At 43.2% G+C, this 25,001-nt stretch overlaps 1 protein-coding gene across 1 annotated transcript in view; it reads right to left on the bottom strand.

The window, feature by feature from the left end:
* Nucleotides 1-11,891: 11,891 nt before the first annotated feature.
* Nucleotides 11,892-25,001, bottom strand: part of LOC134935296 (carboxypeptidase A1-like) — a 36,466-nt gene continuing 23,356 nt past the window's right edge. Inside the window, exons 8-11 of the mRNA XM_063930453.1 lie at nucleotides 21,189-21,279; nucleotides 14,502-14,701; nucleotides 14,193-14,277; nucleotides 11,892-12,110 (exon numbers count right to left, since the gene is read on the bottom strand). Of these exons, the coding sequence (XP_063786523.1) occupies nucleotides 11,926-12,110; nucleotides 14,193-14,277; nucleotides 14,502-14,701; nucleotides 21,189-21,279 (561 nt within the window). The 3' untranslated portion in view covers nucleotides 11,892-11,925. The remainder of the gene's footprint in view (nucleotides 12,111-14,192; nucleotides 14,278-14,501; nucleotides 14,702-21,188; nucleotides 21,280-25,001) is intronic.

The following is a 25,001-nucleotide window of genomic DNA, read 5'->3' as shown; positions in this document are numbered from 1 at the left end:
ATTGTCATAATCAGCAATGGCAAATGTCTAATCCTTACACAATTCACATAATATTCTAAAGGCTACAGTGAACAGCAATATTCCTTCTAGTTATTTGTAGGGTGTGTGGGCAAATAAAATACATTTCTGCAGCTTTACTTAATCACAGTTAAATTATGTTCACAGACTATAAGTAAAATAATATACTGTATCAAGAATAAAAATAATCCTAAATACATTTATAAAGGTAGGTATGTATGTAAGGATAGATTAATAGATTGGATGGATGTGGTCAAAACGGCACTAAGGAGCATATTTATCAATTATCAGATTTTATACTCGATAATTGTAATTTTTATTGTTGCTATTCATGACAATAACAAATATATATATATATATATATATATATATATAAACATGAGGCATATATACTGCCTGATTGTAATAACCACTTAACTGATGAATCCCCCCCCCCCAAAAAAAAAACACTCAGAAGTTGTCTGTTTTTTTTATGAGTGAATTAGGTGAAGAACATGAATTTCACCTTATCCCAAATGATTTTAGTTTAAAAAAAGAGAAAAAAAAATATATATAATTTTTTCAAACATCGGAACATTGGTCAGGAACATCGGAACATCGATAACATTGCAACATTACTTTTTACACCCCAGATAGCTGCCAGCGGAGGGAAGTTTCTCTTCCCTGCAGATGCTAACACTGTTTATCTGACTGGTCGCATCCTGTGCGACCACGTCAGATAAAGCACTTGCTGGTATGGTCGCATCTGATGCAACCATGCCATGCAAGTGGTTAATAAACATACAGGGACAAGGAAGCCCATCCCTGCAATGCGCTAGTTGTTAGCTGCTAGGGACATACTCCAGAATGCTTTGTTTTCCGGAGCTTGATAAATCTGATAGCTTCAAAGCCCCTATAGAATCCCAGGAATGTGAAAAGTTTAAGAGGCCAGATTCCTGGACAAGGAGCAGGATCTGGCAGCATTACCAGGTAGTGGCATAAACATCAGTAGGGTTGCAGCCATTTTGTTTGTCAGATTCAAGCCATTTTCTTCTCACTAATGCCCCTTCATATGCCAGGCCAGAGCACCTCATGTCCATAAAGAAACCTTAGAGCCCCCTCATGTCCATATATGCCAGGCTAGAGCCGCCACATGCACCTATATGTGACTCAGAGTCCACTCATGCTGATATATTCCAGTCCAAAATCCTGTCATTCACCTTTTGTACGCCAAAGAGTCTCTGATGCCTAGGTTTGCCGTAATATCACTCTAATCTGGGACACCTATGATTTACACAAGTTCTGTGTAAGTAAACCATAGGTGTGCCGGATTAAAGGGATATTTTGGCAAGCCTACTCATGCCCCATTGTATTCCACCTAGACCCTCTTACCTTTGGGGGTATCTAGGCTCAACCACAGCCATCTCCACCACTTGGCATGGAAAGGAACATTCAGAGATGATGGGCCATGGACAGGCTGGAGGATAAGTGGCAGAGAGCCTACTGGTAAGTTTAACTGGAGTCTAACAAGAAAGAGAAACTGATGGAAAAGTGAACCAAAGGGGTTTCAGAATTGAGATAACGCAGAAACGTTGGGAGAACGGACAGAGAGAGAACCATGAGGGTGATAAACATGGGGAGAAAGTGAACGAGAACAATCACAAGCACAACTAACCATGCCTACTGCCATGTCCCCAGGGATATCAAACAGGGCTCCACATTTGCAAACCTCTACAATCTAGAAGAAGTGGGGAAAATTTGAAGAGGCACGTTCTGCAAATCTGTACACATCTGTTTCCAACCTTGTTTCATGATATACTCATACCTTTCATTAAAGTTAAACCTTTGTTAAAATACTTCTTAGCTTATCTTAGGTTAGTCTGAGGACTATATATTACGTATGGAAAATGTATGTATGCTTTTATTATGTTGCTCAGTGTGCGCCTGGGAATGTTCTTCTCTGCTGAAATCATACACACAGGCGTGGAATTGGTCCGGATACAGGTATAGAATAAAGCCTAGAGAACACCACTTCTATACACTACAAGTGCGTTATTTCTGGTGAAGATCTGCCTCTTCAGAGGGAGACTTCTAAGATCAGAATTGTGAATAGTTTACACATAAGCCAGAATAACTAAATAAAATCAACATTATCCAGTTTCAGACTGATGATATTTCATTATTTTTTCAGATGTGAGATTTTTTAAGTGAAGTAAATATTGAAATCATGAGAGCAGTCTGTTCATTCATGCAACTGTTGTTTAGGAGATAGACGTATGATTATGATAAGGCTGTGAGGTATCAATTAGGTTTTTGGGGAAGCATGAAAAAATAGTTGAAAGGCAAAGTGGGAAGTTCGGGCCTACTGTATGTCACTTACTATCTGAAAAACTGTGAAAAAAGGATTAAGGAAAGGAAATGGTAATGGTGGTGGCCTTCTTTTAATTGGCATGGCTAGTAAATAATGAGACTGATGGTATAATTTACGTTTAATAATAATAATAATAATAATAATAATAATAAGTAGAGCTGTGTGGGCTGGTGCATTGTCCTGATGGAGGAGGGAACCATTTTTCCACAACTCTGGCCTCTTTCTTCTGATTCTTTCCCGCAGAATTTCCAGAACACTAGAACATCTTTGTAGTAATGTTGATTCACTGTTGTGCCTTCTGGCACCCAGTCTGCCAAATAGCACCCTTGATATCAAAGAAAACAATTAACATGGATTTCAGTTTGGATTTGCTTTAACTTGCTTTGTTCATTCTTGGTGATGATGGTGTTTTCATGTGCATGGATTGGCGTTTTGTCTCAGGATTGAACTGGAAGATCCATGCTTATTACAGGTATTAACTTTATCGAAAAAATCCGACTTTGCTTGAATTTTTACAAAATATCTATACACATTTTCTTTAAATTTTCTTTTTGCTCGGCAATGAAAAGCCTTGAAACCATCTTAACACAAACTTTTGTAATGGTAAGATGATGTTTACCATTTCTGCTATCATTCGGATGTTGAGTCAATGGTCAATTTGAATAACTTTCTGAATTTTTTCCATATTTTAATTTGTTTTTGATGTGCAAGGCCTTCCGGGGTGTTCATCATCTTTGACATCCTCACACAACCATCACTAAATCTATTTTGCCACTCAAACACACTTGCACGTGACATACAATTTGCCCAGTAAGTCTTGATTAGCATACAGAAAAAAGATTTGGTGGACGTTTTGTTCAATATAAGTAAATATTTGACATTAAAATATTGCTCTACTTTTTTATGATGCACAGGAAAACACAACATCTTCAAATGCTATGTGACAGCAAACTATCTGTGCAAGACAGTGAAACTTGCAAGAACATTTTGTTAGTCCAAGGTCAATGTTCTCCCACTTTACAAGTACATTCTTGTTATCTAATAGCCAAACCTTGTATAAGTATATATATATATATATATATATATATATACAAACAAACAAACATATGGATGCAGCGAGCGGCACTCCAGTGCCTTCACAAACTCGTTATGCAACTCAACAGAATCCAGTGACTGTCAAGCAAACTCTGTCTGTGAGATAATCAGTGGTGATGAATCCTAGATGTACAGTTTCAACTCCGAGACCAGACAACAGTGGACCCCAGTTGGAGGTGTGCCACCACAGAAATTCCAACCTGAGCGCACGGTGGCCAAGACTGGTCATCTAGCTACCATACCTTGCAGCAACACACCGTCAACACACCATCAATGGGACCTGGTACATCAACCAATGCCTCGAAAAAAAAAAAATGGAGGGCACCAGGGCAAGGATTTCTGAACTAAGACTGCAATGCCGGCCAGTCCTGTTGTTATATACTGTATATATATATATATATATATATATATACACATATGCAAAGATGGTAGGACCCAGCGCCTTCCGTGCAGATGATATTAATCAATCAATAAAACATTTGTATGCATACCAAATAGATGATCTATTCAAATGTATTGCATGGTCTTTGATTCCTGTCGTTCCATTCTCCGCGCCTCGGACTCATCCAATATGTGGAGTAAAAGGAAAACAGGGACCCAATAGTGCAATACTGCAAAGGCGTACTTCACCACGGGCTCCAAATTAAAACTGATTTCTCTTAAAAACTGTGATTCCTCATACACTTATGAGATCAAACCTCACCAACGGTGAATATGAATAAAACAGGTATACCCACATCCTTGTGAGAAGGAGAAAAAAAGAATATATATATATATAATAATACCCTCTGAACATCAGTTCTTCTCATATAGCGGGATATTTAAAACTGCATCTCAGGTTTTGCAGTTTAACGCCACACCTTAAAACCAAAGATAAATACTCCCATACGGGAAAGGAGCCAATAGTGTAATATGTCTTTTTTTTTTAAAAAATTCATTAACATAAAAACACATATAAAATGGACTCGTACAATAAAAACGAGATTCAAAAGCTTATCTATAAGTCTGTGGAGGAGTATATTGTAATCCCAATGCGTTTCGTCCTTTTGTCACTTCTGTAGGACTTCTTCAAGGGGATATATAAGTATACCCTGCTCCAAAACCATATTTATAGGGTAACTGGCGTTTCTAAAATACAAATGTGCATGCACAGTAAATACCGTATTTCCCGTGCTCCAGTGCATGCGCGCGGGTCTCATCATCCCGCAAAGCATTCTGGGAGTGTAGGGCTTGCTATGCAGACACGCAGTCGTATCACATTTTTATGACCACCAGGTAATAGCCAGAGAAACCACTGTGTGCAGCACGGACAGCAGCTGGACGTTTGCTGAACTGTGGATATAGACACAAGTCTGGTAGCCCCAAGGTTCTGATGGTGAACTGCTCCACTGTATTGTGTCGGTCGGCCCTCACGCACCTTCGTAGCTGACGTTTACCTCTCACAAGAATGGCACGTGGTGCTCCACAGTTTCCACAGTGGGTATTCGCAATGGTGCCATTTATCCAGTCACGACGCACCTTCACCACAGCAACACACGAACAGTTTGCAAACTGCGCTGTTTCAGAAATACTGCCACCCTTGGCCCGAAAGCCAATAATCCTGCCTTTTTACAACTCAGATAAATCGCCCCTTTTACCCATGACAGCAACAAGGGATATGTTTTGCATATGGCCTATTGCACACCTTATATACTCACCAAACCTGTGCATGGTATATGACGTACTTTATGGGCTATGCACTGCCAACGTCAAATGTAGAAGGTGGCCATTGTAATGAGACTCGACCATGTATATACAGTGCCTTGCTAAAATATTCATCCCCCTTGGCTTTTTACCTATTTTGTTACATTACAACCTGTAATTTATTTATTTTTTTATCTGAATTTTATGTGATGGATCTGCACAAAATAGTCTAAGTTGGTGAAGTGAAATGAGAAAAATGTATATAAAAAAGAATTTTTCTAAATAAAAATTTGAAAATTGGTATGTGCATATGTATTCACCCCCTTTGCTATGAAGCCCCTCAAAAGTTCTGATGCAACCAATTACCTTCAGAAGTCACATAATTAGTGAAATGAAGTCCACCTGTATGCAATCTAAGTGTCACATGATCTGTCAGTATAAACACACCTTTTCTGAAAGGCCCCAGAGGCTGCAATATCACTAAGCAATAGGCATCACACCATGAAGACCAAGGAGCTCTCCAAACAAGTCAGGGACAAAGTTGTTAAGAAGTACAAGTCAGGGTTGGGTTATAAAAAAATATCCAAATCTTTGATGATCCCCCAGCACACTATCAAATCCATAATCTTCAAATGGAAAGAACATGGTACCACAACAAACCTGCCAAGAGAGGGCCGACCACCAAAACTCACAGACCGGGCAAGGAGGGCATTAATCAGAGAGGCAGCACAGAGACCAAAGGTATCCCTGAAGGAGCTGCAGAGATCCACAGCAGAGACTGGTGTATCTGCGCATGTGACCACAATAAGCCGTACACTCCATAGAGCTGGGCTTTATGGAAGAGTGGCCAGAAAAAAGCCATTACTTACTGTTAAAAATAAGAAGGCACGTTTTGAGTTTGCCAAAAGGCATGTGGACGACTCCCCAAATGTATGGAGGAAGGTGCCCTGGTCAGATGAGACTAAAATTTAACTTTTCGGCCACCGAGCAAACGCTATGTTTGGCGCAAAACCAACACATCCCATCACCCCAAGAACACCATCCCCACAGTGAAACATGATGATGGAAGCATCATGCCGTGGGGATGTTTTTCAGCAGCAGGGACTGGTAAACTGTTTCGAGTAGAGGGAAAGATGGATGGTGCTAAATACAGGGATATTCTTGAGAAAAACCTGTTTCAGCCTGGCTGTGATTTGAGACTGGGACAGAGGTTCACCTTCCAGCAGCACAATGACCCGAAGCATACTGCTAAAGCAACATTCGAGTGGTTTAAGGGGAAACATTTAAATGTGTTGGAATGGCCTAGTCAAAGCCCAGATCTCAATCCAGTTGAGAATCTGTGGTCAGACATGAAGATTGCTGTTCACAAGCGGAAACCATCCAACATGAAAGAGCTGGAGCAGTTTTGCCTTGAGGAATGGGCAGAAATCCCAGTGATAAGATGTGGCAAGTTCATAGAGACTTATCCAAAGCGACTTGCTGCAGTAATTGCCTCAAAAGGTGGCTCCACAAAGTATTGACTTTAGGGGGGTGAATAGGTATATACGGTGAAGTTTTCTGCTACTTTGTCCTATTTGTTGTTTGCTTCACAATAAAAAATATATATATATTCAAAGTAGTAGGCATGTTCCGTGAATGAAATGATGCAACCTTCAAACAATACATTTTAATTCCAGGTAAATAAAACATGAAAAATGCAAAGGGGGGTGAATACTCTAGCAAGGCACTGTATGCATCCAGGAGCCTAATCCCAGTGGTCAGCATACAGACGCTGGGATCCCGAACACTCACATTGCCACCAACCACAATACCGGCTAACAGGGGCTATTCCCACTCAGTGGGAATAGAACCTGTGGCGAGAAGTTGGAACAGCAAGCCACCGAGCCCGCAGCCAGTGACATGCGGTGGGGTGAGGCAGGTGAGGCAGAGCCTTTCCTGTCATACTAACGTTTATGCCAGAGTTTTGACTGCATAAAGTATATGAAAAATACAATATGTTTGAAATATCTTCTTTGCATTATTCTAATCATTTTTATAGCCAAAACTCTGGAGTAAAAAGTCTATGGCAGGTGAGGCAGTGCCTCCCCTGCATACCTTTTCCGCACATCTCTGATCAAAACTCACCAAATTTCCAGGAGTTTATACTGCTGCACCTGTGTATAATGCCCAGATGTGCGCTTTGGCTCATATATTGCGTGTAAATCTGGCTCTGGTGCTAGTCAATGTCTCCTGAGCTATTTAGCTCACTGCACATCACTGCCCGCAGCATGGCGAGCGCAGTGAGCCCGCAGGGGGCTTCATTGTGCTCGCCCCCCTGCTGGCATTCTGGCAATCGGGATCTCGGCATCGGTATGCTGACAGCACCAAGCTTTCGAAAAAATACAGTTTACAGTGAACCTGCTGCTGTGAGCTGTATTTTTTCTTTGTTCCATATACCAATGATTACTGTGGAGGCAACCAGCTAAGTATACCTTTTTTTAAACATGGTGTGCCGGACTTTTCATTGATTTTATATATATATATATATATATATCTGTAGGAGAGACTGTAGATAGCCTGTCATCTCTGTACAATACAGATTCTACTTGGTGGTGGTTGTGTCAGCCAGTATAATAGATATGTTTGATCTATTGCTATTGCAATGATCACATTGAGGTTAACATGTGAGGGATATATGTATTTAATCAATCAATCAATCAATCAATCAATCAATCAATCAATCAATCCATAAGCCTCTATATAGCAATCAAACAATACGCCTGATAAAGTGGTGAGCTTTGGAATAAACATTTGTTTTTATATATTGGTAAAGATAAAAGTTAAAGCAACTTCATAAGTTTACTAGCAAATGGTCATACAGTATGTAAATGACAGCATCGTCTACGTAAACCGCACAATATTATCCTTTGCAATCTACTAAACTGACGGCTTATCTATACATGACTTGTTTTCTTGACTCATGCAACAACAAGGCCACTGGAATAAATGGATCAAGTGCAAAAATTGTTTTTACCAATCTGGTTTCAAAAATGGAAAAATCGCAATGTGCTAGTTTCCCACAGTTCAGAGCCTATTCTTGTCTTACCCTGTGGTTTTTATAGAACACCTTAGCCTTCCATAAAAATGAAGCAATGGAATTTTCACACTAGAGTTATAGAAGTACAATTATTTCATGTGATAAATAACAAGTTGATTATAACACATTGCATTGATTGCCTGTATACAAATGCATTACAGTAAAAGAAAAACCTCAATTGCTTATACTGTATATCCCAGGTTCAACAGGCAAAAGGGTTCCATGAAAATGTATTTCGGTATACACTATACTTTTATTTTCTGTATCCTGCTTCTAAGTCCTCTGTCTCCTCTATGATGTCAAATGTAATGAATTCCTTACTAATAAAGATGTCTACAGAGGAGTCAGAAAGTGAGTGTGATGCTGTAAGGGATGAATTGCGAGTTTCACTACCCACAATTTGGAACTTATGTCCTTGTAGGGTGAGAATGAGCAAATGAGATCGACTGACTTTGATGATTTGCGCGTTCCCCATTGTAATGTTAATACATGCTTGATGATGTTGGAGTGTAACAAGTGGAGAGAGAAGCTGAAAGTTAGAAGGTGGAGTGTGACATTATCCTGATCTTTATGTTACTCACAGTCAGGGCCGGCAACTAGGGTTGCCACCTCATCCCTTTAATTCTGGACATATATTAATTACACAGGTTCTGTGGCTGATAAAAACCAGGTGAAATGGAGTCTTGACGTCAACCAGCCACAGAACTTGTGTAATTAATATGTGTCCAGAATTAAAGGGATGAGGTGGCAACCCTACAGGCAACAGAAATCTTGAGACCCCATAAAGTGATAGCTGTGGGGCCCCCTCAGATTATTATATATATATATATTAAAGCACAACGGAATTTGCTGCGCTGTATAAGAAACTGTCCCCACATACACCACAGTCTGTGTCTCCCTCTCTCCTTCCTCCCACACACCGCACTGTCTGTCTCTCCCCAATGACTCCATGCTGCATTCCCAGCTCCCCCATCCCAACCCAAAACCCTGTATCCCCTCACCAATCCACTCTTTTCCTGGGGAGAGACCTCCCAGTATCCAGACCTGAATACTGCACAGCAGGAAGAGACCAGCGCAGGGCACAGGAATCTTGGCCAGCGGAGCTGCTGCCATGTCCCGTAACTGCCTGCAACAGTGCCGGACCCGGACACTCATGCCGCACAGTTACTGTGTGTGAGAGGCTCCTGTCACTCTGAAGTTACGCCCACACCGCATACAGCTCACTGCACTATTTGGACAAGTTGGTTTACATCCCTTCCAGGCACTAAGCAGCATTTACTTGGGGCCACTCTGATCCTTGGGGCCTGGTACAGGTGTCCTCTTTGACCCCCCCCTGTTGCCGGCCCTGCTCACAGTAAGGAGAGCATGGTGCTCTCTCAGAGAGATTGATATCAAATATGCGGTTAAGAACCGTCAACAAAGTCTGGATATGATGGAATTTGAACTTGTTTATGTGAAAGCCACAGAGTAGATGCAAGGAGGAGTGGAAGCTCTTTAGCCAATTCTTAAATTCTACAGTACTGATCAGGACTGGATTAAGGCTTGGGGGGCGGGATCTGTGGGCGGCACTGTCGCTGACCCATTGCCCTTGCTTGTGTCAAGCAGAGTGTCAGGAACAGCTCCCTGCAGCCACTATCATTGTGGCAGTGCCCCCCAGAGCATCCTTTGGATGCACCAGGTACTCACAATGCCATCTCTGTAGCCCCTTGGAGCGTTACAAGAAAGCTCTGAGTGTTGCTGCACTTTCCAGGTGCTGGTGGCGCCATCCACTCTGTGCGATGTCATGTGCTACTGCTTAGGGGGCATAACCGGCCCTTGGGTCCTAGTGTCTGGTGACTGCTGTGCAGTAACAGAGGCAATGCAGTGCAGTAATGTGTTCTGGCCAGGAGGGCCCCCTGAGAGAGCGATGCCCAGGGCACCATGCCAGAGCCCCCCTCTTAATCCAGCTCTGGTACTCACGAGATTACTACTGACATATGATGTGATGAGACAATATGTATGAAATATGAAGTGATTTTAACTTCAAAGTAACTTACTGCAACCAGGTGATTTGTGCTGGAAACAAAAGAGACTAAAACATAATTGTTTATCATTTATTTATTTGTGCAGTCATAAGATCACCTGGTATCCATTACTTCATCTGAAGTATCTAGTGCTATTGTCATCGAACACACATGTGCTGGTACACTGTTTGCTCATTTTGACAAGATTTGGGGATCGAAAATACTGACCGCAAAATATAGCTGGTGTCTTCAAAGGGTACTACAAGGTAGAGGCGCAATAAAACCTGACACATTACCACCACCCATAGGAGAAAACAGGGGGATACTGTATGGATATTAGAAGTAACTAAAAAATTATATGATCCTATAAAAGCATAGGGATATCAGCCAAGTACTTCTGTATAGGTCACAGCAATCTAAGGTGACACATAAAAACAATGATACTTTACTGTGGGGAGTGCTTTGTGACTCTTATCAGTATAAAATCACTGATTTGCTTGTTCTATAACTGCCCTAACAATTTCTATAATGTCTGGAAATCCTGAATTGCCACAACTCAACCTCCTTCTTATTGGATCACCTCCTTCTTATTGGATCACCTCCTTCTTATTGGATCATCAGCTTTGGTCCCCTATCCTGTCCTATTCTGTTCCTATACCAACAAGAACCCTCCCTTCCATTCCCTTTGAAACCATGAGTAGTGAGGTACTGTTATACAGTATGTATGATGAGAACACATGCTATGTAATACTATTGGAAATACTCTTGGTTGATTCCTGCTATATATGGGACATTGCTAGATTGCATGCTCATGTAACCGATGCTTGCTCCCTCCCCAACTCAGCCTACCCCCTTTTCCATCAGAACCCCCTTTCCATTATTCATGTGAACATCAATAATAGTTACATGACATAAAACCCCTTTAACACCAAACTTATAACCCGGGTTATTGCCCTGGCAAGCCGGTCCAGGTTTGCTGTGAAAGGGTCTACCTGGGTTGTGGTACTTCGGATACTGATCCTGGCAGCTTCTAGGGTGGAACTTAGTGCCGACTCCAATAACCTGCAGTGTGTGTGATCATCGGCGTTTGGAGATAATGTAATCCCCAAGCTCACGCAGAGGGAAGATCTGCCAATAACCCAGGTCCAGCCTACGGGAACGGGGTTTCAAACCACTGTGAAACGCCTTCAAAGTTGAAACCATGTTCATTAACCCAGCTTGGACCTGGGTTTTTTAACTAATGTTAAAAGGGTTTACGATTGCCTTTATTATTTTTATGCATATACTTCATCAAAGTGTGGTAATAGCAGGAAACAGTAGAATTAATGTGATAACTTTTATTAACTAACCAAATACATTAATTAAATTGCAAGCTTAAAAATGTATGTAAATCGTCTTGAAAGCTTACAATTCATATCTATTTAGTTAGCCAATATACACCACTTTCTCCTGCTTTAAATATGAGGTGGAAATGTTATAATAGCAATGTAACTATATCATATTTACTGGGATATACATTTTAAAAATAATGTAAATTTTCACATTTAGATATCAGTAGCAAAATGTGTATTTCTTATACAAAGAAAGACCAATGCTGAATTCTACAATGACCACTTGTTTATTTTTTCTATCAAAGCTTTCTTAAACTCCACATTGTTTTCTTCAATGGAACAAAAGTTTCCCTGTACAGTAGATTTTCACTATGAGTGGTCCCTGACATGTTCCATGATTGCCATGAGGGCCAGCCATGTCTCCTCTGCCGTGGGAATGATCTGCTCAGCAGGAAGGATGAAGCCATATCTCCCAGTGTCTCTTAACTCAAATGTATAGGAATATTTGATGCCATTATTATAGCCCCAGTCAGTTGTTGTGCCATCTGCTTGATCTATAGAGTAAACAGTAAGGTAGAAGCATTACCTGCAAGTACTGTATGTAGATCTATGACACTTACATCCCTGTTCAGACATTCCATAAGCACATAAAGGCAATTGTTCATTTAGTGCAACATGGAAACATATAATGGGGCTATTATGGGGATGGACATATACAGTATATGCTGTTGTTTTTTTCTTTTGTTGAAGATGCACATTTCCACACTGCACACGCATGCCAAAAAAGTATACATTTGTCCTCGTATCAAATGTTACACTTCTGATTGTTTCCACGTAGAGAGGGGGAACAGGGGATGGGAGGAGCATTCAACTATATTGTGAGTGAAAGCCGAAGGCATGTTTATGTAACTGCAACTCAAGTGGACTTGGACGCTGATGCAGATCTATCTGTCAGGAGGAGGGTATCTTGTGGGTGAGGGCCAGTACAATATTATCATAATGACTACTAGCAGCACTATGTAGCCGCTTTAACTGTCTGGTTGTGTTTCAACACTCCTGCTGATAGCACCTACTGAATACTTAAGAGACGTTTTCAGGAAAGACAATTCCCATTTGAAATTTTAATGGTAAAATATATTTAAGCTAGTTTATATTTGTTATCACAAGAGAAATGCAGCGCCACTTGTGAGATTACTACTCCAAAGATATATCTAATTTATATGACACTCCCAATTCTCATGTGCGTCAGCTGTCCCTTAAATATACAGTAGTAGTAAATTACTGCGAAAAAAACATGTGGTAGTACAGTATAAGGGTTCAAGCGACCACTGGTGTCCCAAATTATAGTAGACTGATTAATAATTAAAATGTACGTATAAGGTAAAAATAACAATAACATTTTATTTGAACACAATCTCTATATAAAAACACTAATTTAATAAATTACATATATATATATATATATACATATATACTAAAAATAAACTAAGATAGGGGATGGACATCAACTAAAATATAGGTTATAAATAGAATAATTGATAAAGTTCAGGAGAGTCTTAACTTAGTTGGTAGGAGGTCACACAGGCAGAGCCCAATGCGTTTCGTCCTTTAGACTTCTTCAAGGGGTCTCCGTCCCCTATCTTAGTTTATTTTTAGTATATACATATGTAATTTATTAAATTAGTGTTTTTATATAGAGATTGTGTTTAAATAAAATATTATTGTTGTTTTTAGCTTATACGTACATTTTATTATTAATCAGTGCACTATAATTTGGGACACCAGTGGTCGCTTGAACCCTTATACTGTACTACCACATAGTTTATATTTGTTTTTATGTTTGTATGTTATCACATTTGAAAGATGTATTAATAACTGTCAGGTGCTATTCTATATTGTGTCTATGAGACTTCATTACTTAAGGTGCAAACACACTTGTCGAGAAAGTAAACAGCGTTGCTCATTTTCACCCTTCCGGAGCGATGTTGTTACTTTCTTGGCAAGTGTGCATGCCTGCGACGCCGTGCATGCAGCTCAATTTAGACTGTCGTCCAAGAGCTGCCTGCACGACCCGGCCACGGCGTGACGTCACTGAGTGATATGGTTATCATATCGCTCAGTGTGTATGCACTGCCGATGACCGCCCGTCCCGGGAGGGGTAAAAATACTAGGCAATGTCGCTCATAGAGCATATCGCCTACTGTGTACCCACCTTTAGTTATATTGTATACAAATAGTGCACAGCGGCTTTATTTACACTGTCAGTTTATGTTATCCCACACTATTATGGGCCATAAGTATACACACATAGCTCTGGAGCCACAGTAACTGGTTTACAGCTAGCACTGCATCATATGCATTTACAGTAGATGTGCTTTTTCTTGTGTGCTTCCATTTAGGACAGAAACACCCAAACTATACATCCCGATATGCATGGAATATTATTACTAGAGTGTCAGTGTCCCAAGAGCTACAGTACATCAATCTATTCATATTGCTCTACTGGGCTAAGATACCTATTTCCTTAGGACTTACCTATTTCTCCTGGCAGACTTGTATGTGAAGTGTGTACATATCTGTATGTAAGTACTTTACACACGACGCTTATACATGATTTAATGACATTTCTTACTCACAGATGGTAGCTATGGTTGATCCATAAGTATACTTAGTTCCATGCAAAGATGATAAAGCGTTTGTCGCTAATTTAGCCAGTTCATTCTGAAAGCATCATGAAAAGTCTGTTTCAGTTATTGGCAGAGGTTAATCTTATGATTAGCGAAATACAAAATTTTTAATTCCTGAACCCCAAATATTTGATACTAGCCTTCACTGCGTTATTCGTGATGCTATGCCTGTATTTCATTCACTGTGTAAGTATATTAGATGACAGCAATACACAGCACAGTCATCTGAGAGAATGCATAGTTACTGGTCATTCTTACCAGTTCCTGATGGTCAGGTGCCAGGTTACTAGTATAGCCGTACGGAAAGAGGAGCATCTGAGAGTAGCTGTGTATGGTAAGCAAAGCCTTCACATTACCGTGAGCCAATATAAAGTCCACAACTGAGCTGATTTCAGGCTCAGAGTGGGGATATGCTCCATGGTATGTCTCAGCACATGGATTACTGCTGGATCCAGGACCTGCAACCACAAACAAAACTGAGAAGTACAGTATACTATATGTAGGCCACCCACACCTATAGAATGAACCACACTCACTATACAGGCACAGTACAGTATGCACATTGTAATTAGTGTGTCACAATGCCCACTGCCTTCATATGAAATACATAGTGTGATGATTATAAAAGCACTTATTACTACAGCATAAAAGTAATATGTAACGTGTGATGCAGAAAAAAATGAAATTATTTTATACCCATAATTCAAAACTAGGAATATGGGGGTTCAACTTTCATGTAATCTATGCACAGAGAATTACCACATTGCCAGCCATGCATTGCACAGAGAGCATCCCTGAAGCTGTCAGCCATATACAGCATATACTCCATCCCCTCAGGTGCTAGCCACAAAATGCACAGAAATAGCATCCCCAATACTTGATCACACATTGCATTGCAGGACATATATTGTACCACTATCCCACCAGTTGTTGACTGTATTTCACACACAGTGACCCCATCATCTAGTGAATACAATACTAATGGTCCCTACACATTTGTCGATCCGCCGCCGAGCTGCCCGACGCCGGATACTGCCGACGGGCGACGCGGCGGGGGGGGGGGGGCAGTGACAGGGGGAGTGAAGTTTCTTCACTCCCCCCGTCACCCGGCTCCATAGCAGTGCAGGCAAATATGGACGAGATTGTCCATATTGGCCTGCATGCACAAGCGACGGGGCACCAGCGATGAACAAGCCGCGCATCATTTATCGCTGGTGCCTCCACACTGAAAGATATGAACGGTATCTCATTCATTAATGAACGAGATCGTTCATATCTTTCAGTATTCTCACCCAGTGTGAAGGGCCCATCAGTGATTCAAGTACATGTCATCAGGGGCGGATTGGGAACAAAAAGCGGCCCTGGAAAAATTTGTACTAGTGGCCCCACATGGGCAGCACCAGAGGTGTAAGGTCTAGCCATGGCAGCAGCCCCCCCCCCCCCCCCCCCAAGACTTTCCAGATAGTGGGCATGTCCAGCATCAAGGGGGAAGTTAAGATGAAATAGAATTAAACATTATGAGCACATTATATGATACACCTTCAGAATTTAGGAAACTATATAATTCTTTAGAAAGATATATTTTCTTGCTTATTACACCAACCGTATCCCAATCACTATTCACTAAATCTTATATGTCAGCCAAGCAGGCAGACAGAGCATACACTAGATCATCTGCAATCACAGGCAGCAGCACCCTCCCCCCAAACGTTCCAGATAGTGGGCATGTCCAGCATCAAGGGGGAAGTTAAATAGAAATAAAATTAAATATTATAAGCACATTATATGATACACCTTCAGAATTTAGGAAACTATATAATTCTTTAGAAAGATATATTTTCTTGCTTATTACACCAACCGTATCCCAATCACTATTCACTAAATCTTATATGTCAGCCAAGCAGGCAGACAGAGCATACACTAGATCATCTGCAATCACAGGCTAAGTGGCAAAGTCATTTTCATATATGCAAATTATTTTGCATCTTATTCATTATGTCTATAAAAAGGACCACATATCCTCAAACAAAACAGGCCCCGCGGGGCCGTCGGCCCACCGGGAATCTTCCCGATAGACCCTATGGCCAATCCGTCTCTGCATGTCATATATTGCATAGATATCCTTCCCAGTTACTGGACAGGTAATGTACATAACTACCCCTCCCACAAGTTAGACAGTGCAGTGAAAAATATGCCTATACACTGAAATGTGTGGTTTGGCTGACACAAATGTACTTATTGTAGCATAAAAGTTACATTTTTCATGAATGTTTTGCCAACAATTGAATACTTTTATCATAGAGTATGAATCACTGGCGTGCGCAGCACATTTTATTAGGGGGTGCACCGTCGGAGGGGTGTGTCTAGCACCGCCTTTTGGGCATGTCTAGCACCATCTATTGATGGTCAACGCATATAAAATATCCACCTTTGTACCAATCCTAATAAAGCAGATACATTGTCAGATGTTGTGGTGTGCACCAAACACCCCTGATGGCACTCACTGCAATTACACTGCTCCTCCTCAGCCTGGTCTGGCTCCCCCTCTCTTTACCCTGCAAGCTGCAGCAGCTTACTTACAAGTCAGTCACTCACTGACACTGACAGTCGCAGACTAGTTACTGCTGCTGCTGGAAAAACGAGTGACGTGTCAAAGCTGCTGCCGGCCGTCTGCCAGTATTGAATTTGTCTTCCTAAGAGGAACGCTGGCTGCATGCTGCTCCTCATCAGTGGCTGGCGTTGGCATAGCATAGAAGGAGAGAGGTGGGCGTGTGACGGATGGACGTGCGAGCAGCATGGCGTAATCACATCACATCACACTGTTTTTGTACATGGAGGTGGAGCTGGGAATTTGAAAGCCGGTGGCAGTGGCACCCTTGATTAACCCAGGCGTCTGGTCAGTAATGCAGTCCTGCAGGGTGCAGCGCAGAGGGGACAGTAATCAGCCTGCTCGGCAATCGCTGCATCAGGCATGTGAGATCGGGGTGCCAGACATTAGGGGGTGCCTGTGCGCACCAGGTACCCCCCCTTGCGCACACCTATGGTATGAATATGAGGATTCATCTATTAATTAATCTATGTTGAGGGAACCCTCCATTGTTAGCCTCACCTTACTCAGAGTCTGAGATACCGCCACTGTCAGCCATACATTGCTCAGAATGTAGTGTAAACCCCAACAGCCATACTTATACCTTCAGTCATATACTGATCAGAGGGGATACGATCGTTAGGTCGACACAACTTAGGTGTTAACAGTCATTGGGTCGACGACGATAGGTCGACATGTGTTAGGTCGACAGGGTAACTATGTCGACATGGTCATTAGGTCGACCTGTACTACGTCGACAGGTCAAAAGGTCGACATGAGTTTTTCACATTTTATGTCTTAATTTTTTGGATTTTTCCGTACTTGACAATCCACGTGGACTGCGATTGGAACAGTAACCTGTGCCGAGCGAAGCGAGGGACCTTGCCCGAAGCATGGCGAACAAAGTGAGCCATGCGAGGAGCACACGGTGAACTAATTGGGGTTCCCCATCACTTAAAGAAGAAAACGACACAAAAAATGCAAAAAATGCAAAAACTCAAGTTGACCTTTTCAATCACCAGGCATATACTGATCGGATATCACCTTGCAATCACCAGCCATATACTGATCAGATATCACCCTGCAATCACCAGCCATATACTGTACTGATCAGATATCACACTGCAATCACCAGCCATATACTGTACTGATCAGATATCACACTGCAATCACCAGCCATAAACTGCTCAGATATCACCCTGCAATCACCAGCCATATACTGTACTGATCAGAGATCACCCTGCAATCACCAGCCATTTACTGATCAGAGATCACCCTGCAATCACCAGCCATATACTGTACTCTGATCAGATATCAACCTGCAATCACCAGCCATATGCTGCTCAGAGGTAAATCCTGCAATCACCAGCCACATACTACTCAGAGGCAATCCCTACCAGTACCTTCACCAGCCATATACTGATCAGATATTACACTGCAATCACCAGTCATATACTGATCAGAGATCACCCTGCAATCACCAACTGTATACTGTACTGATCAGATATCAGAAGTTCGATTACCCAAAGGGTACTCAGGCGCTTTAGGTATAAGGTGTTTCACCAAGCTGCTGCCTCAAATTAAAGGGGAGTCACCCCCACAAAGTGAACAAAAAAGAAAGTGGGAGGCTGCGCTAAATTAATATAATATAACAACAATGATAATTCGTCTATTAATTGCACAATTTAATAATAAAAAATATTATCACTAAAATATTGTGATAAGTATACCATAAAATACATGCAACATCAATATAGCTTAGTAAAAACATACAATTGGGGTATGGACATTTAAAGGGTTACCCAATTTGCCAGCAATGGAAGAAGTTAGTAGGTGGAAAGTCCGTTCCAAAGTATTCCCCCAAGTTGGTCCGAGTCCAGTATAGGTAGGTATTCGAGAGGTAAGCAGTGTCCCATATAATAGCAAATTACCGCTAGAGGATGTGATGCTCCTGAATTTTGGATGATGAGCTCCTCATGCAGTGCGGTGTATGGAAATCATCGGTTCAGTCTGCTATTGGAATCCTCAAAATACGTATGATGGTCCGGAACTTGGTGGGGGTGGTTCGGTCTTCCAGCAAAGTGTATCTGGCTTGGGTCCCTTGTGCAGCTGACGCGTTTCGCTGCAATCAACTAGCAGCTTTTTTAAAGGACCTTTGTGAATGCATCGCAATTTCTGCTTGTTAGCAGAAACTGAGGATGGCTCCTGCTGGCGCAGCTTAGCTGCACCCAGAGGAGGCCTGCTGCCATGTTCTCGATCGCAGCAGCTGCATGTGACGTCACGAAGCCAATGTGATTACGCCCCTGAGAAGCTCCTGTTCGTGCCATAACGCCACCCATTTGCGCTCCACTGCCCCCGCAATGCTCCATCTCCACCCTGAAATCACCAGCCATATGCTGTACTCTGATCAGATATCACCCTGCAATCACCAGCAATATATTGATCAGATATCACACTGCAATCACCAGCCATATACTGATCAGATATCACCCTGAAATCACCAGCCACCATATACTGATCAGATATCACACTGCAATCACCAGCCACATACTGATCAGAGATCACCAGTGACGGACTGGGGCATGTAGGGCCCACCAGGGGAATGCAGTGGTAGGGGCCCATGTTTAGGGGTGTGGCCAGTCTCTAGAGGAGGTGTGCCCAGCTACCACATTGGTTTGACTAACCATTTTGCAAGAGTTGGTCCCCTAGATAAAAATATACAGTAAATACTGTAGTGTATGCAAGATAATGTACTAGATTACTAACAGCACAGACTGGAACCTGATCCCTAGAGGAGGGGGTGGGCCCCCAGGCAGTAGGGCCCACTGGTGGTTTCCCCTGTACCCCTGTGGGCCAGTCCAACCCTGGAGATCACCCTGCAATCACCAGCCATATACTGTACTCTGATCAGATATCACCTTGCAATCACCAGACATATACTGATCGGATATCACCTTGCAATCACCAGCCATATACTGATCAGATATCACCTTGCAATCACCAGCCGTATACTGCTCTGAGGTAAACCTTGCAATCACCAGCCATATACTGATCAGATATCACCTTGCAATCACCAGCCATATACTGCTCCGAGGAAAACCCTGCAATCACCAGTAATATACTGATCAGATATCACCTTGCAATCACCAGCCGTATACTGCTCTGAGGTAAACCTTGCAATCACTAGCCATATACTGATCAGAAATCATCCTGAAATCACCAGCCGTATACTGATCAGATATCACCAGTCATATACTGATCAGATATTACCCTGCAATCACCAGCCATATACTGCTCTGATGTTAACCTTGTAATCACCAGCCATATACTGATCAGAGATCATCCTGAAATCACCAGCCGTATACTGATCAGATATCACCAGTCATATACTGATCAGATATCACCCTGCAATCACCAGCCATATACTGATCAGATATCACCCTGCAATCACCAGCCATATACTGCTCAGAGATCACCCTGCAATCCCCAACCATATAGGACCTTATTCTAAGACACACACAATTCACACAGTTCATGTAGTTGAGTGATTTTATGCTGCTCTGCATGTGTGTACAGCTAATGTGCTGTTGCGATCAAGAAGCATGGTCTCAGAATCATCTTGGGAAAGTGGCGGGTATTTCTGGGTGGTGTGTGTACATGTGGTAGGGAATATAGGGCCTAATCTATTAAGGATTGCAAATTCTACTAATTAGCAGTATTTGCAATCCTTTGGATCACATACTGGGGGCTGCCCATCGCTGGGCAAGGCCGCCCAGCATGCTGACTGATGCCTCCCCCCATTCAACAAGCAGAAATTGTGAATGCATTGCAATTTCTGCTTGTTAGCAGAAACTGAGGATGGCTCCTGCTGGCGCAGCTTAGCTGCACCCAGAGGAGGCCTGCTGCCATGTTCTCGATCGCAGCAGCTGCATGTGACGTCACAAAGCCAATGTGATTACGCCCCTGAGACGCCCCTGTTCGCACCATAACGCCACCCATTTGCGCTCCACCGCCCCTGCAATGCTCCATCTCCACCCTGGAAATGGAGTGTTGCTGCCCCCCGCCCTGCGACCGCCTCTGTCTGATTGATAGGCAGAGGCGATCGCATTTTCTGTAGCCCCCCCACAGAAAGTGTGGGTGCATGCGAAGAATGGGCGCTGTATATGCGCCCACAGGGTGATCGTAATAATTCCAGTTGGATCGCGATTTGCGATCCAACCTGAATTAGCCCCATAGATTGTACAATTTACTGGGGTAGGTACTAGGCAAATATTGTTTGGAAAGTGCTGCAGAATATGTGTGAGCTATATAAATAACTCTTAATAAATTGTTATTAAATAGTCCAATAGTCTTTATACCTCCAAAGCCAGCATCCCAGTTCCTGTTGGGGTCCACACCAATACAGGAAGAACCCACATTAACAGACCTGGTTTTCCTCCACATGCGATTCTAAAAACAGAAACTTATTTGCATGTACAGTATCAAGGCAACCCAAATAATACAACAGACATGCAATAAAAGCATCAATCCCACATAGAGTATTATTTTTCCTTAAATAGCAAATTATGTGCTTTTTAAACATGCTTTGGGCAGTCATTTGTCTTTGCTGTTCTTCTACAAAACACTGTCTCTTTTTCAAAATCTCTCTGGATGCAAAACAAGTATGGCTGCCAGTAGGGCCATAACTCGGTTGATGCTGATGGTGCGTCACATACAGTGCAGGTTTACATTGGATGGTAGCAGACGCTGCCACGACCTCTAATTTCCCTGCTCCATCATTGCAGTCCAGAGCTCAGGCCACAGTCTGATAGAGTTGGCACACTTCTGGTATAGGAGGCGAGGCCCCACCCCATGCCTGGTAGGTGTGCCAAGATCCACGCTGCTGCTCTCTGTCATCGGAACCATGTAGCCTTTTACTGCGCTCCCATCTGTGCTGCCTGCAGTGCTGGATAAGAAACGGCGCTGGCTGGGGAAGAGGCACACATATGTGGCTGTATTTGTGTCCTGCAGTGCTGGTTAAGACGTGTGTGTGTGAGCGAGCACTGTGCATACTAGAGATGAGCGCCTGAAATTTTTCGGGTTTTGTGTTTTGGTTTTGGGTTCGGTTCCGCGGCCGTGTTTTGGGTTCGAACGCGTTTTGGCAAAACCTCACCGAATTTTTTTTGTCGGATTCGGGTGTGTTTTGGATTCGGGTGTTTTTTTCCAAAAACACTAAAAAACAGCTTAAATCATAGAATTTGGGGGTCATTTTGATCCCAAAGTATTATTAACCTCAAAAACCATAATTTACACTCATTTTCAGTCTATTCTGAATACCTCACACCTCACAATATTATTTTTAGTCCTAAAATTTGCACCGAGGTCGCTGTGTGAGTAAGATAAGCGACCCTAGTGGCCGACACAAACACCGGGCCCATCTAGGAGTGGCACTGCAGTGTCACGCAGGATGTCCCTTCCAAAAAACCCTCCCCAAACAGCACATGACGCAAAGAAAAAAAGAGGCGCAATGAGGTAGCTGTGTGAGTAAGATTAGCGACCCTAGTGGCCGACACAAACACCGGGCCCATCTAGGAGTGGCACTGCAGTGTCACGCAGGATGTCCCTTCCAAAAAACCCTCCCCAAACAGCACATGACGCAAAGAAAAAAAGAGGCGCAATGAGGTAGCTGTGTGAGTAAGATTAGCGACCCTAGTGGCCGACACAAACACCGGGCCCATCTAGGAGTGGCACTGCAGTGTCACGCAGGATGGCCCTTCCAAAAAACCCTCCCCAAACAGCACATGACGCAAAGAAAAAAAGAGGCGCAATGAGGTAGCTGTGTGAGTAAGATTAGCGACCCTAGTGGCCGACACAAACACCGGGCACATCTAGGAGTGGCACTGCAGTGTCACGCAGGATGTCCCTTCCAAAAAACCCTCCCCAAACAGCACATGACGCAAAGAAAAAAAGAGGCGCAATGAGGTAGCTGACTGTGTGAGTAAGATTAGCGACCCTAGTGGCCGACACAAACACCGGGCCCATCTAGGAGTGGCACTGCAGTGTCACGCAGGATGTCCCTTCCAAAAAACCCTCCCCAAACAGCACATGACGCAAAGAAAAAAAGAGGCGCAATGAGGTAGCTGACTGTGTGAGTAAGATTAGCGACCCTAGTGGCCGACACAAACACCGGGCCCATCTAGGAGTGGCACTGCAGTGTCACGCAGGATGTCCCTTCCAAAAAACCCTCCCCAAACAGCACATGACGCAAAGAAAAAAAGAGGCGCAATGAGGTAGCTGACTGTGTGAGTAAGATTAGCGACCCTAGTGGCCGACACAAACACCGGGCCCATCTAGGAGTGGCACTGCAGTGTCACGCAGGATGTCCCTTCCAAAAAACCCTCCCCAATCAGCACATGATGCAAAGAAAAAGAAAAGAAAAAAGAGGTGCAAGATGGAATTGTCCTTGGGCCCTCCCACCCACCCTTATGTTGTATAAACAAAACAGGACATGCACACTTTAACCAACCCATCATTTCAGTGACAGGGTCTGCCACACGACTGTGACTGATATGACGGGTTGGTTTGGACCCCCCCCAAAAAAGAAGCAATTAATCTCTCCTTGCACAAACTGGCTCTACAGAGGCAAGATGTCCACCTCATCTTCACCCTCCGATATATCACCGTGTACATCCCCCTCCTCACAGATTATCAATTCGTCCCCACTGGAATCCACCATCTCAGCTCCCTGTGTACTTTGTGGAGGCAATTGCTGCTGGTCAATGTCTCCGCGGAGGAATTGATTATAATTCATTTTAATGAACATCATCTTCTCCACATTTTCTGGATGTAACCTCGTACGCCGATTGCTGACAAGGTGAGCGGCGGCACTAAACACTCTTTCGGAGTACACACTTGTGGGAGGGCAACTTAGGTAGAATAAAGCCAGTTTGTGCAAGGGCCTCCAAATTGCCTCTTTTTCCTGCCAGTATAAGTACGGACTGTGTGACGTGCCTACTTGGATGCGGTCACTCATATAATCCTCCACCATTCTATCAATGTTGAGAGAATCATATGCAGTGACAGTAGACGACATGTCCGTAATCGTTGTCAGGTCCTTCAGTCCGGACCAGATGTCAGCATCAGCAGTCGCTCCAGACTGCCCTGCATCACCGCCAGCGGGTGGGCTCGGAATTCTGAGCCTTTTCCTCGCACCCCCAGTTGCGGGAGAATGTGAAGGAGGAGATGTTGACAGGTCGCGTTCCGCTTGACTTGACAATTTTGTCACCAGCAGGTCTTTCAACCCCAGCAGACCTGTGTCTGCCGGAAAGAGAGATCCAAGGTAGGCTTTAAATCTAGGATCGAGCACGGTGGCCAAAATGTAGTGCTCTGATTTCAACAGATTGACCACCCGTGAATCCTTGTTAAGCGAATTAAGGGCTCCATCCACAAGTCCCACATGCCTAGCGGAATCGCTCCCTTTTAGCTCCTTCTTCAATGCCTCCAGCTTCTTCTGCAAAAGCCTGATGAGGGGAATGACCTGACTCAGGCTGGCAGTGTCTGAACTGACTTCACGTGTGGCAAGTTCAAAGGGCATCAGAACCTTGCACAACGTTGAAATCATTCTCCACTGCGCTTGAGACAGGTGCATTCCATCTCCTATATCGTGCTCAATTGTATAGGCTTGAATGGCCTTTTGCTGCTCCTCCAACCTCTGAAGCATATAGAGGGTTGAATTCCACCTCGTTACCACTTCTTGCTTCAGATGATGGCAGGGCAGGTTCAGTAGTTTTTGGTGGTGCTCCAGTCTTCTGTACGTGGTGCCTGTACGCCGAAAGTGTCCCGCAATTTTTCTGGCCACCGACAGCATCTCTTGCACGCCCCTGTCGTTTTTTAAAAAATTCTGCACCACCAAATTCAAGGTATGTGCAAAACATGGGACGTGCTGGAATTTGCCCATATTTAATGCACACACAATATTGCTGGCGTTGTCCGATGCCACAAATCCACAGGAGAGTCCAATTGGGGTAAGCCATTCCGCGATGATCTTCCTCAGTTGCCGTAAGAGGTTTTCAGCTGTGTGCGTATTCTGGAAAGCGGTGATACAAAGCGTAGCCTGCCTAGGAAAGAGTTGGCGTTTGCGAGATGCTGCTACTGGTGCCGCCGCTGCTGTTCTTGCGGCGGGAGTCCATACA

Source organism: Pseudophryne corroboree, chromosome 6 (genome assembly GCF_028390025.1).
Source record: "Pseudophryne corroboree isolate aPseCor3 chromosome 6, aPseCor3.hap2, whole genome shotgun sequence".
Taxonomy (NCBI): Eukaryota; Metazoa; Chordata; class Amphibia; order Anura; family Myobatrachidae; genus Pseudophryne; species Pseudophryne corroboree.
The sequence above is the reverse complement of the archived record's forward strand: the minus strand, read 5'-3'. Positions and strand labels throughout refer to the sequence as shown.